Source organism: Channa argus, chromosome 18, assembly GCF_033026475.1.
Source record: "Channa argus isolate prfri chromosome 18, Channa argus male v1.0, whole genome shotgun sequence".
In the NCBI taxonomy this organism is placed as follows: Eukaryota; Metazoa; Chordata; class Actinopteri; order Anabantiformes; family Channidae; genus Channa; species Channa argus.
Genome location: NC_090214.1, coordinates 20,806,297 through 20,821,698, shown reverse-complemented (window position 1 = coordinate 20,821,698; position 15,402 = coordinate 20,806,297). Strand labels below are relative to the sequence as shown.

The following is a 15,402-nucleotide window of genomic DNA, read 5'->3' as shown; positions in this document are numbered from 1 at the left end:
AACTGCTTCATGCATTTTTGTTCTCTACTTCCGTGCAGCCCTGATCCCATTATTGCAGTCCGAGTAGCGGATCACTCAACCGGACATTCAACAGATGCCAAAAAATTCTAAATAAAATCCTAAAAGCAGCGATTTCCTAAGTATGAAAATTGTTCATGCAGGACATGTAGTGGGTAAACTGTGGGTTGCTGTAAATCACATTACAAATCCTCAACAGTGAATGAAGATGAGATGTTCCTCCAGGTATTTTTATTGGCACTGACACCTTTTCCAGTCTTTTATGAAATATGTTGCATCAAAATGAAATTGAGCAAATATGTTAAAAAAAGTAAAAACTACAAGTAAAAAAAGTCTTTGTTCTACAGTGTTTACAAAAATATTGTAGCTTTATTCAAGTTAGTTAGAAAACTTGAGCAGTGTAATAGCAGTGTAGTAGCAGTTTAATAATAGTCTAATAGCAGTGTAATAGCAGTGTAATAGCAGTCACACTTACATGTTTCCTTTCAGAAGCTCTCAGTGCTTTTGCCCCATAGAATATCAGTGTTGATCCAGACAGAGTGATCCAAAATCTGGTCCATGACGACAACTGAAAGACAGCAAATTGATGGATACGCTGCAAACATCTCACCACCCTCCTCAGGTTGAGTCTTTTCCATTTAATGAAATCAAATATCAGCTTACTTTGGGTTTCCGTCCCTCCTTCAATATTGTTTTTCTTCTCAGGGGTCCTTCAATGGTCACACTGCCTGTCTCGCTGCAGCCATAGCAGGAAGTGGCAGCACAGGAGCTATGAGTTGGGTGTTGTGTAAGAATTGGAGAAGAGAATAATAAAATAAGTACATTACGGTGAGTTCATACAACGGTTTTTAAAAATTAACAATCTTCCTATAGAGGGAGCATGAACACTGAAGAAGGACAGACTATTGGATGGTTAGATGAAGGAGGAGTCAGGACAAACAGCAGATATTGTATGTATGGTTCTAGAGAAAAGATTATAGATTCTTAAAATGGAAAAGCACTTGGAAGCAACAGAGTGATTGTTACAGGTCATCAAATATGTCTACCAACAATTTGAAAGATATTAAATTGTGAGCAAAATATGAAAAAAGTAAAGTAGGAAATGTCTTTGAGTCTGTGGAAAAAAGACTGAATTTAGGCGAATGTAAAATTGCAAAAACTGACTTTAGCCAAGTTTCAAATTAGGGGAATTATGTCTTATTTTAAATTTAGGCTTTAAGTTTATTCAATGTAGACTTTTAATTCTGTTATCTTCTATAATAATGTCTTAAGTTATGTGTGTTTGTCTTATTTTACAAATGAGCTGACATTCTTTTTTTTTCTTTTTTTAAAAAATATCATCAATGTGAAAATCCATTAACTACCATGAAATGTACGGTTAGTTGCTAGCACCAAGTCCAGGTATTTATCCCACAACATGACGTCTTACATGGACTGATTAGGGACAGAGCAGTGAAGTGTGGCTGCGTGTATCAAACCCCGTATCCATGTGTGTATCGCTTTGAGAAAAATCATGTGGCCGATCCAGCTGCTGTTTCATAAGAAGTGTAGCACACACTGTGTTTCTCAGGGAGCAGTACTTTACTCCATTTGTGGTGAAAGGAGCAGAGGAGACTTTGGTGCTGTTTGTATTCGTTTTTGTTTCGGCATTATCCACTGATATTTATGGAACCATCCAGAAAAAGAAAAGTTTCTCCAGTTTGGGATAATTTTGATCTTATAACACCAAATAAGATAAATGTTTTCCTTTCCTGTGTCAAAGGTTGTTCCAAAGCAGGACAACTGGTCTGAAAGAGACTAAATCGCCCCAATGTGCTACAAACATTTTCTTTCTTAATCAAAATGTGTAAACCCTGGTTTATCCACACATAAGTACACAAGCACATAAATGACATTAATAAAAATGTCACTTTTTCACTTGTACTTCCTTGCAAAAAAGATTTTTGCACATTCTGCGCTTGACGTAGTCATTTTATTATTATTTTGGTTATATTCAAACTATTGGGAAGATAAACACTTCACTTTCATTCAGTTAGCACTTTGTTATCAGCTGGTTATGTAAACAGGACCATTCATCCACATGTCAGAAGGGATCAACCAAGTTCAGTCTCCACACGCTTTATCCACGTTGCCTGCAATGTATTTTGTAACCAGCAGATGTCGCTATTGTTAGAGAACCGTGTCATACACTCTATGAGGCATCATGTACCATCACTAGTGCAGACCCTCATCCTGGTTTTCAGTTGGATTTAAAAAAATATATGAATAAAAAGAGAACGAGCTTTGGAATATGCAGAGGCACGTGTATAAACAGACACAGAATCAATGGATTTTTAACTTTGACGCAATGCATGCTGGGAAGTGTATGCAATAAACTGGGTAACCCATTATGCTATTTAGTCAACTGAAGTTGTGATTTTCTGATGAAACAATTTTTGGGTTATCTAACAAAACTTGGTTTATTGTTAATGTTTATGAAATATTATTTATATTCATATGTAAACCCTGGGATTTGTTTTCTTAACAAAACTTTATTAGTATGTAATGAATCACTGATTGAGAGTTTAATCAATCAGAACCCAAGAACTTTGACTAAAAATAAATAATTTATTTACTTGACAAGTTTTCAATCTCTACTTGTAACTTATTTTTATGCACTTTTTACAGTGTTGCTTAGCAGTTACATTGTGCTTTCAGTCTCTTTGCTAATGCAGGCTAAACACATAGTAGAGCTACAGTACGAGTATATATTCATATAAAAAACTCGGGGGAAAATGACGAGCAGGTGTATTCTTCAAAATACAGAATGTGGATGCAAACTTCCATGTTGCATTTTGGGATCAGCACCATGCGCTAAAATTCTGCCTAAGCCGTACATTTGTTCTTATTCAAAGTGACACAGGTTTCACTGTACCTGTAAACATAGCTGTGGCTCCTGGGGGAGTTACGAAGTGGGACCCTCCAGTTGGGGCCCAGTGTTGCGTACATGCGGCCCCTGTTTGTCACACATTGAGAGAGTCGGTTTGAGGGTTCATGTGATTGGTCCAGTGGTTAGCAGAAGGGTTCAGGCCTATATCATGTCATCATAGAAGCTAATTCAAATCATTTACAGTATCAGCCTGTATTTAATCTGCTAGGAATATTCTGTATCTTTCTGCTGGAACAAACAGATACACAGTATGATTAACTTAACACACAGGATGTTAGCAACATTCAAATACAGTTATATCACTTCCTATTATGAATATGCTTCAGGAAAATATACAAACAGACATACATGGACATTTCTAAGAAATCTTGCGCAAGTATAAACAGTAATGTAATTACTTCTCATATTTTTCATAATGTCATCCAGTCTCACGTAGAGTCAAAACAATACTGAATGTAATACTGAAATGACTGTGTGTTTATTGCTTGCAGCACAGTAATGTCATTGGTTACAGCCTAAGAGCTGAGTGTGGCTCTTGAGTTTTGCTGCACAAGTGCACTGCTTTTTTGAAGTAACTGCCTTATGGCTCTTATTAGAATTGGATACCCAACACAAACATGGTGCCCATTCACTGCCATGACATTACCCAGGACGGTGTACACTGAAAACAATCCTCATACTTCTGGATTCTAGCTTTCTAAAATGTTCGGCTCGCTCTGGGCTTCACACTTAAAACATTGTGATAAAACAGATTCATTCTACAGCTTTTCTAGACTTTTCAAACGATATCATACCAAATTAATCAAATTCTAATGATAAAAAAGTCCCTATGTTTGTGATGTTGAGAAAAATATATTAACTATTTCAGACCAGCTGCTTTTCTAAGGATTCTTTACGAGAAAAAGGATTTTTGGGCCAATGTGGAAGTTGCTGTACCACTGCAGCCCACTACACCTACATTGCTTCACTGTCTAGCACTTTTCCTATGTGGATGATGGGATGATGGGAAGATGTGTGATGACGGGCTCTCACCTCTCCATTCCAGCTGACACGTCCTCCCCAAGCGAGCTTTCACTGCTGCCTATCAGGTGAAAACACAGAGGCAGGTTTATTCCTTGATCTCAGATATATGATAAAGGGTAATCAGGCTAGTGCCACATCAGCAAAAACGTCACTGTGTTTGCCATTAATTAATTAATTAATTAATGTACACACCTAATGACAGGCCATTGGACACAGATGTGCTGTGGGGATCATTTCTGACCGGACTCTGAGACTCTAGGAAGCTATCGTCCAGCAGGTGTCGTGCTTTCTCTATAGGAAACGTGGCACTCCTGCTCTCCGACATGCCATACTGACACATCATACTGTCGACAGATCAGTCATGAGATAACAGCAAAAGCATACAGACAGTAGTTATCGATGACTCTTTATTTAACTAAAGCTCAGGTTGATTTTTATTATTTTGCCGTCTTAATTTTAACAAATGAATAATGGTGTTTCTAATAACTAAAAACAATATGTTGTTTACCAAATGTTTCATATCTTACTGAACATTAAAAAGCTCTGAGGTGTTTATATAGATTTTTTTTGTTGAATAAATCAAATGTTGACGCAAACTTTGGGAAAGGAGTTTTATACTCACTTGTTTCCAAGACTATGGCTCTTCCTGTGGTGGGAGGGAGGTGGGGTTGGAATATGAACCCCGACAGAGGCATCAGGGCAGGTGGGCCGTCGGTTATACCTCAGAGATACAGATACCTCAGACAGACCTGTAACATGATCCACAGATTATTACTGATGCGATGCATGTTTAACTATTAGACAATAACCATCAGTCATTATGCTGATGAATACAAATTTATAAGAGCCTCGTATTTAATTTAGAAACATTCATTTTAAGTTTTGCCAACTTAGAAATGTAAACCAATTTGAAAATATGAGTTGCGTGAATTTAGATATAAACATTTCAACATTTTAAGATTGTGAACATTTAAAACTAAGCTGAGTGCACTTGAGAAGAGCATCACCGGAGGAGAAGAGGACAAGCATCACTGCAGTCTGCAGCTACACAGCAATATGTGCTCCACTGTGTGCAGAGGTGGTAGTACACAAAAATCAACATTAACGTAAAAGTGCAAGTATTGACCTAAAAAAATCTCCACTAGAAGTTTTTCTAGAAGTTTTAAATAATAAAATACATTTTATCTACATTCTACTTGAAGCCCAAAAGTATAAAGTACTCCACTGAGAAAGCAAATGTATAATTACTTTTACTACCGTACATGTTTCGCAATAAGGGTCAAAGGTCACTGGTGGCAAAGACGGAGCTGACTTTAAACACTGTATGTGCTGCTAACCAATAATGATACATCTGCATTTCATGTCTCTGAAACTCGCAGTGCATGCTGGGAAGTCTGCTAGCTCTGTTTCTTTAAAACTCAATTTAAAAGAGTCTGAAAATTAAAAATCGAAGTTTTAGGTTTCATTAGCTTGAAGTAGGACAAACTTAGTTTTTACATTTGGACAAGCTTCGTATGATTTACAGTACAAACGTTTCTCTTCAGTGACTAGTACCAATTGTAGAGAGGAAGAACCAGTTATTTATTGTTGTTCTTATACTTTTCTATTTTGAAATATACACCTAGTGAGAGCAAAAGCAAAAACTATTTTGACAAATGGCCTCTTTAGAAAACAGAAGTATGACAGGATATAGGATGGTATAGTTTCATCGTGCACAAACATGGAGGACGTGTAGAATAATCAAGAAGAGTGACATGTCAAAGCAAAGATCAAAATGTAAATTAAGGAATTATGAGCCCTTAGTAATTTTACATTGTGCTTACCCTTCACTTTGTTCCTCATTTGGTTAATAATGGGATAAGCTTGGTGATGACTCTACAGCTCACCTGCATCTACACTGCACATCTGAGTGCTGTTGAACAGTGGTGTTTTTTACTTCAGAATGAATGAAGAAGAAGGAAACAGAAGAGAAACAGGACAAAATGCAAGAGAAACATGAAGCGTATGTGCAGCACTAACTCCTATAATTAAAGTCATGTGAGAATGAGTCATTTTTCTAATAGGACTATAGTCATCTGGTGAAGATATCTGGGTTTTTTTTATATGTCACAGAGAAAAAATAAATTGCAAAGCCAGTTTTTTTCTTTTATTTTAAATTCTCATGCTAGGTCCTAAAAACGAGCTTGAATCTAACCCACTAGATGGAGGCAGACAAGTACAAAACAAACATCTAGGAACCAGTGCCGACCTCTAATGGAGTGATCCGTCTCTCCTTGAAAGTGTAATAGGTGTGTCTACATGATACTGTCACCAGACCTGCCAGAGCTCTGCCTACTGGCAGGACTGTGTTGGACTCGGGAACTGATGCAGTGTTGTCATGTGCTTAAGTGCCAGTGGAACCTCTGAATCACGGCTCCCTCTCACTGGAACCCACAGGGGCTAATCACTGAGCTAGACACGACCAGTTTGGATCCAGCTGCAGGCCTGTGCTCAACATGTTCAGACTGGAACACATACTCTACTGTACAGTACTGTACAACACATGAAGTTATTTTGTGGGACTTACTACAATGAGCCTACCAAAGTAGAAGCTGCTGCATTAAGGAGAAGCTCTGCAGAAAACGTAGAGACAGCTGCAATTGATTTGTTTGTATGAACTGATTAGGTCTTATGGAATATGCCTAAATTAGAATCTTTCTTACCAATAAAAGGAAAGTTTGTATTCATCTGCAATTATGTAATCAGGAATAATAATGTGGTGAAGATGGAATTAAAGCCATCCATGTACTATGGTAGGATAATGTGATTCCTCTGTGGTGGAGGCTGCCTTAATTTTCTATAATTACTAAGAGCTCGTAAACACACGTGCTGCTTTAGGTCAGTGCAGCAAATTGTCTGTAGAACTGCACAGTCAGCAAAATAATGCAAGTTAGAATGGATGAGAACAAAAGTTATTATTCATCTTTGGCACAGTGAGGACTTCTCACTCAGCCAGCAATTTTACTGTTTAAAATATACTTTAATATGTTGTTTCACAAGATTCAGCATATTTCCTTTTGAGGAAACAAATGCCTGCAAGTAAGAGCTGTAAACCAAACTTGCAATAAAAAAAAAAAAACAACTTAAAAATGAAATTTTTTTGTAACAATGAGACATGAGGATTTTACCTGAAACACCTAAAGGTTAAACCCTTATTCTACATTCTACAGTACCACCTCTGTACACGGTGAACGACATGTTGCTGTGCAGGGCTGATTTGAAGAAGGTGACACACTCACAGGGGCTGCTAGCGAGGCTTAAGTAAAGCCCCCGTACCACAGGGTAGTTTTTTACAAGTTTTACAACCAATCCACCTCTCGGAAACACTGACAAATGGTATATAAATTGAATACGTAACAATTTTTATTTTCAATTAGCTGTTTACCAGAGTCTCATCTCAGTATTCATATATACAGTAGTTTGATTTGTGTATGCTGTACATTGATCAATCTGTCACATTGATGGATATTATATAATGCAATATATTTGGAAAATCTCTTTGTTTTAAAATAATAATAAATTGGTTTGCCTTTCAAACCAATTTTATTTTGATAGCTTCATTAGTCTAGATGTTGACAACCCTCCCTATTTTTACCGGGCTTGGAACAGCACTGCATTGCTGGGGGGGATGGGCGGTTTGGGGTTCAGTGTCTTGCCAAGGGACACCGGGCTCGAACCTCTGACCCAACCAACTGAACCACTTACAACCCTAACAGCATAATGATACTAATGCTGCTATATAATCAAAACTAGATTGTTTGCACCCATTTCTTAGAGATTTCTAGCAAGTGATACAAGTAACCTCTGTGTGTGGCAAAGATATATATTTTGCTTGTGAAAACATAAGTATAACAACCTCGATACTTTTTAAATCATTTTTGTAAAAACAAAATGTGTTAGGTCATTTCCCCAACTCCCTTAGTTTTAGTCGCATTTCCAATCATAATTTTGTTCACTCATGTTCAGATTATAGATTATTTTGCATGAATATTAATCTGTGAAAGATGCATTTGTCCAAAGAGGAGTCATCACTCTGGGAAAAGTTTAGAATTAATTGTATCACGAATAATTCAGCTGATCAGAATGAACCTGGTAACTTTTTATGCACATCGTCATCATCATTCGTAGTAGTAGTAGTAGTAGTAGTAGTAGTAGTATGTGTTTCTCCAGTAGAAATCCACACACTTGCAGAATTAACGCCAAAGGACACTGGAGCTGTTCAAGAAGTTGAACAGCATCTTAATAACAAGTTTTTAAACTTTTCTCCAACTCCATCTTTATTTAGTGTAGATGACTAGAGCTGGGTCAGATTTCTCTTTGATTAGAATAGATTAGATATAATTATCTTCATACAGCAGAAACAAAGGCTGAGCGGCGCACACAGTATTGGCAGATTCAACAAAGCAGGGAGTAGCGGGATGACTGTGATCTCAAGAGCTGGACATTTCCAATAAAGCTTTAAAAAGGTCTGATTTCAAGTGATTTATGTTAGCTTACTTCATCAATAGGCACATGTGTCGGCTTACTCAGTCCCTTAATCTGCTGCTAAGACATTACAAAACAGCTTGGATGAATTAGCCAGACTGTGGTCTGAAACTTAAAAGTCACGAGGAGTCACACAGGCATCCCGAAATAGAGGAGTGATGATAGATGACTTTATTACCTCATTCAAATGAGCTAACATTTTTAGGACGATCACTAAAGTCACATATAGCACCACCACCTAGTGGGTTTTCTCCCCACTGACATATGGGGGGCATGTCACAGGGAATTTCTCATTTTTTCAGTCCCAGATTTGTTGTACACGGAGAGAGTAAACGAAATTCTTCTGTTTGGCAGTGTGTGAAGTGCTGACTGAGCCAGTAGGCTGGTGGGTGCAGCCACAACAGACTTTTTGTGCCATCTTATAAAACTAATTGTTCATGTGACCAGCAAGGAGACGGTCACATGTCACTAAATTAAGAACAGCTGCATGAGCGGATTCAGAGCAACAGGTGTCTCTTGATCCACAGTGGTGGAAAGTACGTAAGACTCTACTTGAGTAAAAGTATTTAAGTGCACAGTACAATTCTGAGGCTCTTGTACAAAGTGTTTCATTTCTTTGCCTGCTCACACTTTTAGTCTAATTTCAGATCAAAATATTACACTGAAAATAGTTTGAAATAGTTTTAAATTAATGTAAATATGGACGTATGACATTTCCAAACAAATGCTACAATTTATTGCAGGTAAAATTCAACTAATAAATACAATAATGGCCGTTGGATGGCCATCCCAACAGCATAATAACACTAATGCTACAATCTAATCAAAACTTTCTATAATTGATATATTGTATACTTAACTCTTTAGAAACTTCTTTATTATTTTTGTTTCTTTAAAACAAACTTGCTCAGTAATTTCCTAATTAATAATAGCAATGTATTCCACAAAATGACGGCTCTATACAGAACAGTGGTCACAGCATTAGTTCAGGTTGGAGAAGAGCAACCTTATCCAAAGCCACTTATTAAACACAGGGGTCAGGTCTGGTCTGGTGAGCAGACTAAACAACAGACTAACATGCATATCATCAACATGTGGTCTAAAGGGAAAGCTGCTCGATTATGAACTGGCTGCATTAAATTATACTGCAGAGCAGTAATGTAAACATGTGAGCACTAAAGGTTCAGCTTCTGTCACTTTTCATTTTATCCCGAATTGTAACATTCGGCTTATAATTATTTGTATATTTTAAAGTGGGAACAACAGTTTGCCCTTTGGATAATGTTTATCTATTTTGGGCTTCATAGTTATATATCTTAAGTTCCTTTTCTAGAAATTTCTATTCAACTTTCTACTACTGCTTGACACCAAATATAGGGGTCATTTATGGGTAAATGGTACCATCCTAATACACTCTAGTATAAAAGGAAAGTCCATAACAAAACTTTTATATAATAACGGCCCAAGGCAGCTTCCTTGTGGTGTTTATAAAATAAAGTTCACTCATATCAGGTTAAGTGTAACTAAAGTAGTTATTTTGTTTGATTCAGTAATAGCTTTTAACACCTAAAAGCTGATAGTTTAGAGCCATTACACCGGCAAAGAAAAACAACAACAAAAAAAACGATTATATTCTAGGAGTTAAGTCTAATACAGGACAAGTCCACTTAGAAACCTTTGGAGAGTTTCGATGAAGATTCTCATTCATCCCGGTTTGGTTATCAGAAAATTTAATCATGTCAACTGGACTTTTTTTCTTCTTGGTTAGAAACGTTTTACTACTTATTCAAGCAGCTTCTTCAGTCTGAATAAAGCGGCTGGGGAACCCACTTACATCTTCCAGAGTGGCCTTTTTTCCACCCTGGCCTGAAAAGGCTCATTAAGGTGAGAGATCGGAACAGGGTGAAGTCGTTAAGCTGTAATGATTACAAGCCTAACTCTCTAAACCCCTAAGATGGGGGGTTGTTAGGTGGTCTTAATCTTCCTGGGGATGGATGAGAGGGCAGGATGAAAAATGGGAGACACTGGGAGGTTGGGCCTGAGGCCTCCTCCTCTGCCGAGAGAAGGGTTCTTCATGTGAACATAAATGGCTCAACATACTCCTCTCTCATACCATCTGTCTTCTCTGTCCAAAATGTGGACATTGTCATCCTCAAATGACTGGTAAATGCACTTATATGATGTTTTCTCTGAAGATCCTTTTGAGCTTCTCTGACACTCCAACCATGTAAGGAATCACCAGGTTTTTCCTTTGACTCTGAGTCTCTGCTCTGTCCATCGTCCTTCTGTTGGATGTGGACAACATCTTGTTTAAGGCCCACTTAGGGTAACTGCAGGCCTTGAGAGTTGTCGTCAGATTTCTATCCTCCTCCTTTTTGGCTTCAGAGGAGGTGGGGATGTTTTCTGCCCTGTGGTGCAGGGTCCTGATGACTCCTAGTTTGTGTTGCCACAAGCCCCGATGTTAACTCCGCATTGCAGGAAGGCCAGTCTGTGTCATTGGTGTCCTCCCTGGTGAACTTGATGTTGATGTCAACTTCATTTATTTGGTCTGTGAAAACTTGTCCTTCCTGGATCTTGATCTTCACCCAGGTGTCATTTACATATCTGAACCAGTGGGTTGGTGCTGTCCCTGGTAAGGAGTTGAGTGCTTACTTCTCTACTTGCTCCATGTATAGCTTGGCAACAATAGGTGATGCTGGAGAACCCATGGCACAGCCATGTTTATGTCAGTAGAAGTCACCTCTCTAGGTGAAGTATGTGGTGTTCAGGCACCAGGTCCAAGAGGGAGCAGATCTTATCTGGGTTGAGGTTTGCTTCGGCTGTGCACAGTGTTGTCCTCTGCTAACGACTGTTGTGGTCGTTAGGAAAGGATTGGTTGTGGGGATGCTGGTGAAGTGACATCAAAGGATACCATGGTTTCATCAGCATCCAGTTTCAGCTCTCTGACCCTGGCTGCAAAATCTGAGTCCAACTACTGGTGATAAGGTGGTGGCAAAGTATGAGTTAATGCTACTGAAAATGGGGCTGAAGGGTGCTCCTTCCTTGTGTATCTTGGGGAGTCTAGCTTCTCCTGGACAAATAGATTAGTGGAGTTTAAAAGGAGAAGGCAGAGTGCAAAGTCCAAGGAGCTACCAGAGCCAGGTAAGCAAGAGGAGCCACCAGAGCAGGAGCCTCAAGAGAAAAAAAATTATATCAGATGTTGAGCTCATACATACTTACTTAGTGTCACGCCAAAGTTTTACTACAACATCAGCAGGTGTTTCATATAGTTTTATAAGCAAAAACATATCTCAGAAGAATAACCAAAAATCAAAAATTCACCCTGAAGCAATGCCAGGAAATTGCTCACACTTGCTTCCTTCCTAAAGGATTAACTGATGTCATGTGTATGATGGGGACTGCACTTACACTCTTGGCACGTTTAGATGCTTTTGTAATTTAAAATGTACTGATTTTATTGCACAATCCAGTAACAACACATAATGACTCCACTCCATAAACCTTAATACCACTAAATTGTCTCAGTGGTAATTATGCTAAACACTGTGATAAGAGAGAAGAAGAGGAAGACTAGCAGTTGCTATGGTAAGCATTACAAACACATCCCACCAAGTGACTGGCTGCTCTGTGAGACATGAGTCTATGGAAAAAGATCAATGTGTTCACTCCCAGAGGACACTGCTGTGGAATGGGCGACATGATGTTGCTGTTAGACCACTATTAGCCACATCCTTAATTTGCTCATGGGGCATTTTAGTCTGTCTTCAGCTTAAAGTCATGTAGAGCTAAAGTTAAGAACCAACAGGCCAATGAAGGCTATAAATGATAAGAGTTCACTTCTGTAAAAATGAAGCACATAGCTCCAGTCAATCAAACTTAACAGTATGACCCTTTTATTTCCTCAGCTGTGACTTTCCTTTAGACTGCTGCCTGACAGACACTTATAAATCAACTTAAATCAAAGCAGAACTCTTACTCTCACTGAGCAGATTACTTGAACCCTCAAGGACTTATAAAGAACACCAAGGTGTTTCACATGTAGGAGATTGATGGCAAACACATTTTATGATTTAAAAAAATATATATATATGTAGTCTCTGCTCTATATAAATCATCCATAAGCCTATAAGCTTACATTATTAATATGATATGAATAAAAGAATAACTGGGACAATGTAATTTAACTGACTTGATGAGATCCTTTCAAATTAGGACGCATCCTTTCCCTGGAATTTGTGGAGATACAGAAACACAATTTTGTACAATGGTGTTAAAGACTGAAATATCTGGTCTGACAAACAAAACTAGCAAACTGATTCTAAAAAGTTTTAGGTAAACAGAGCTTAGGAAAATAAGGATCATAATTGGTTCAAGTTAATATCTTATCCAAAGACAAACAAACCCGGTGCCTGCTGGTTGGATCAGTGCATCTCTGCCAGCAATAAAACAATAGCAATTCAATCGAGACGCATATTAGATCATCAACATACTGTGAAGGTTCTAGTTCATGCTCTTAGACATTTGAACTTTAAGGCACCATAATGGTGATGACTGACACGTATGTAGACAGTAACAGTGCCAGTGTTATGTCTGACGTGGCTTTGTGCTCATCCCTCTTTATTACCCTGATCTACGTCCAGATCTTGTCTTGTTTTCTGGCTGCATTACATCACCTCAGCCCCCTCTAAATAAACCACTCCAAATCTTGGCACAACACAAGAAAGGAAAGTAAAGGCAGTGGGCTGACCCTCTGCAAAAAGTCCTCATGGAACTTTTCACTCAGCTCCCACTGCGCTGGCCTGTCCACACAGTTCACCAATGCAGGATGAAAGTCATTTGTCTCTCCCCAGCTTTCACAGTATATTTACTGCAGCCTCCTCACCTCCGTGGTGACCTCAGAAAACCCAGAGAGATGAGGGAGGATAAAGATTAGCACAAAACGAGAGAAATAACCCTGACAGAGGAGTCTGCTGGTTTATACAGTCCACTGAGTACAGCTAGTTCTCTGCTGTTTTCTTAACCAACGTACTGTCCATACAGAAACTGCTTTGACTAACTAATGTTGCAGAAAGCTGTAGATGATATTTATTGTAATGGTCTAAACACTGCACTACATGCATGTTATTATTATTATTATTATTACTACTACTACAGCCACTCTATGCTCAATTAGGAAAAGTATTTTTGGAACTACAGCCAAAACCTTGCTGCTGTTAAGAATCACGTCACACCGTATTTATTGACATTTGAAGTCAACGTGATGTAGGCAATGATTCCCAACAAATAATAGTGTCTAATAATATCTATTGCTATTAAAATTGTACAGATATAGGCATTCAAAGTGTAGTACTTTTTCACTGTGCTATGCTTGCGGTAGCTTACTGGTGGCATTGTTTTAATCCTGTAAATTTCAACTGCAGTTCTCCTTTCAGCGATGTAGCGTCGGAAACTCCCTTTCTTGGCCCTAATCCTACGGTCCAACGATGCATTAAGAGCAGGGGTCTTAAACTCGCGGACTGGGGGGCCAATTGCGGCCCGCGAGACCATATTTTGTGGCCCGCAGGACAACATGAAAGTTTAATGTTAGTGCGGCCCGCGAGTTTTATATGAGTGGCACTTTACCGCTTTGTGTGCGGAAGGTTTCTTTTATGTGCAAGATGCCCCTCCTGTGCTTCAAATGGAGCTCACTGACCTGCAGTGCAACTCTGCTCTCAAAGCCAAGCTCAGAGAGGTGAGTGGAAAAGCAGACAAGCTTCGGCAATTTGAGAATTGACCTCCGGCTCCCCTGACCTCTCCCAAATGTTCAAGAGGACCATGTGACTTTTTGGGAGCACTTAGTTGTGCGTAAAGTTTTTCTCTAACTAAGTCCAAGTACAGGACTTACTGACGATCATCTTCAAGGCAAACTGAGGGTCTCAACTGCTTCCTTCGACAAGCCAAATGTAGCTCAGCTACGTGAGAGGAAACGCTGCCAGGTCTCTGGCAGCAAGAAGTAAGCAAGGGAAGCCATGTTCAGAAGAACCGTTCATATTCACGTTCGTAAGAACCCACTGAAGATAAAGAACTGCTAGTAGTGATGTTTGAGAAGATTTGATTTTTCTTTAACAAATTTCTTTTTGTGGAACACGCAGCCTCACCCAGACTCTGCGCCAGGTAATTTGAGTTAGAGACCCCTGATTAAGAGCCTTTAGGTGAACACTAGCTGCTGTGTTTATGATGACGTTGTGAGAAGATGTGATGGACATAAGATTTTCAATAGATTGTGTCTCTTTCTCTCTAGTGTTATGGGTTGTGATGAGATTACATACATGTATCCTAAAAAGTTCCTAAGCAACTAAACTGCCAAGGCCATCTTGTAGGAAAATCATTTGACGTTGGAACTACAGCCAACTGCAACTTTGTTTTGGAATGAAAGTGCTACATTTCCCTACAGAAATGAGTCAGGAGTACATTGGAGCATTATGGTGGCAAGCTGGCCGAGGACAGCGCTTTAAAACCAGAGATTTGGGTTTAATTCCAGTTTTCCTACTAAGCCATAACCCGTGATCGCTATTTTATTATTTACTTGATTAGGTTTTTTGATTAGGTCATCAATGTCTTGTTGGAAAAGCTACCAAAGGTCACATGTCACCTCTTCTGCAGGTCTGACCTGAACATTTAGTAAGTTTTAAAACATCACCACTGTTAGCTATACTACCCAAACCCCCTACCACTGCTGTCAATGCCCCCTTCTTTCTTTATTTTTTTTACTATATTTTACAATAACTAAATTCACAATCCAATTGTGTACATGCTGAATTATTTTATTTATCATAGCATCAAGGCAACTGTGTGTAGAATTGTTAGATTAACTATTAAGAAAACCAATCAGCTTTTCGCAGTAGCACAAAAGGCTGCAGAGAGCAGAA

General features: G+C 38.7%; 1 protein-coding gene across 7 annotated transcripts in view; it reads right to left on the bottom strand.

Annotated features, from left to right (window-relative positions):
- LOC137103157 (ras-specific guanine nucleotide-releasing factor RalGPS1-like) overlaps window positions 1-15,402 on the bottom strand; it is an 87,700-nt gene that overhangs the window by 5,428 nt on the left and 66,870 nt on the right. For all 7 annotated transcript variants that reach the window (XR_010911390.1, XR_010911391.1, XM_067483204.1 and 4 more), the window contains 6 exons: window positions 4,593-4,719; window positions 4,163-4,314; window positions 3,980-4,028; window positions 2,933-3,013; window positions 682-787; window positions 494-586 (listed from right to left, as the gene is read on the bottom strand). Coding sequence is in view for 5 of the 7 variants with exons in the window: in XM_067483204.1 (XP_067339305.1) it covers window positions 494-586; window positions 682-787; window positions 2,933-3,013; window positions 3,980-4,028; window positions 4,163-4,314; window positions 4,593-4,719 (608 nt within the window). In the remaining 2 variants the exon portion in view is untranslated. The remainder of the gene's footprint in view (window positions 1-493; window positions 587-681; window positions 788-2,932; window positions 3,014-3,979; window positions 4,029-4,162; window positions 4,315-4,592; window positions 4,720-15,402) is intronic.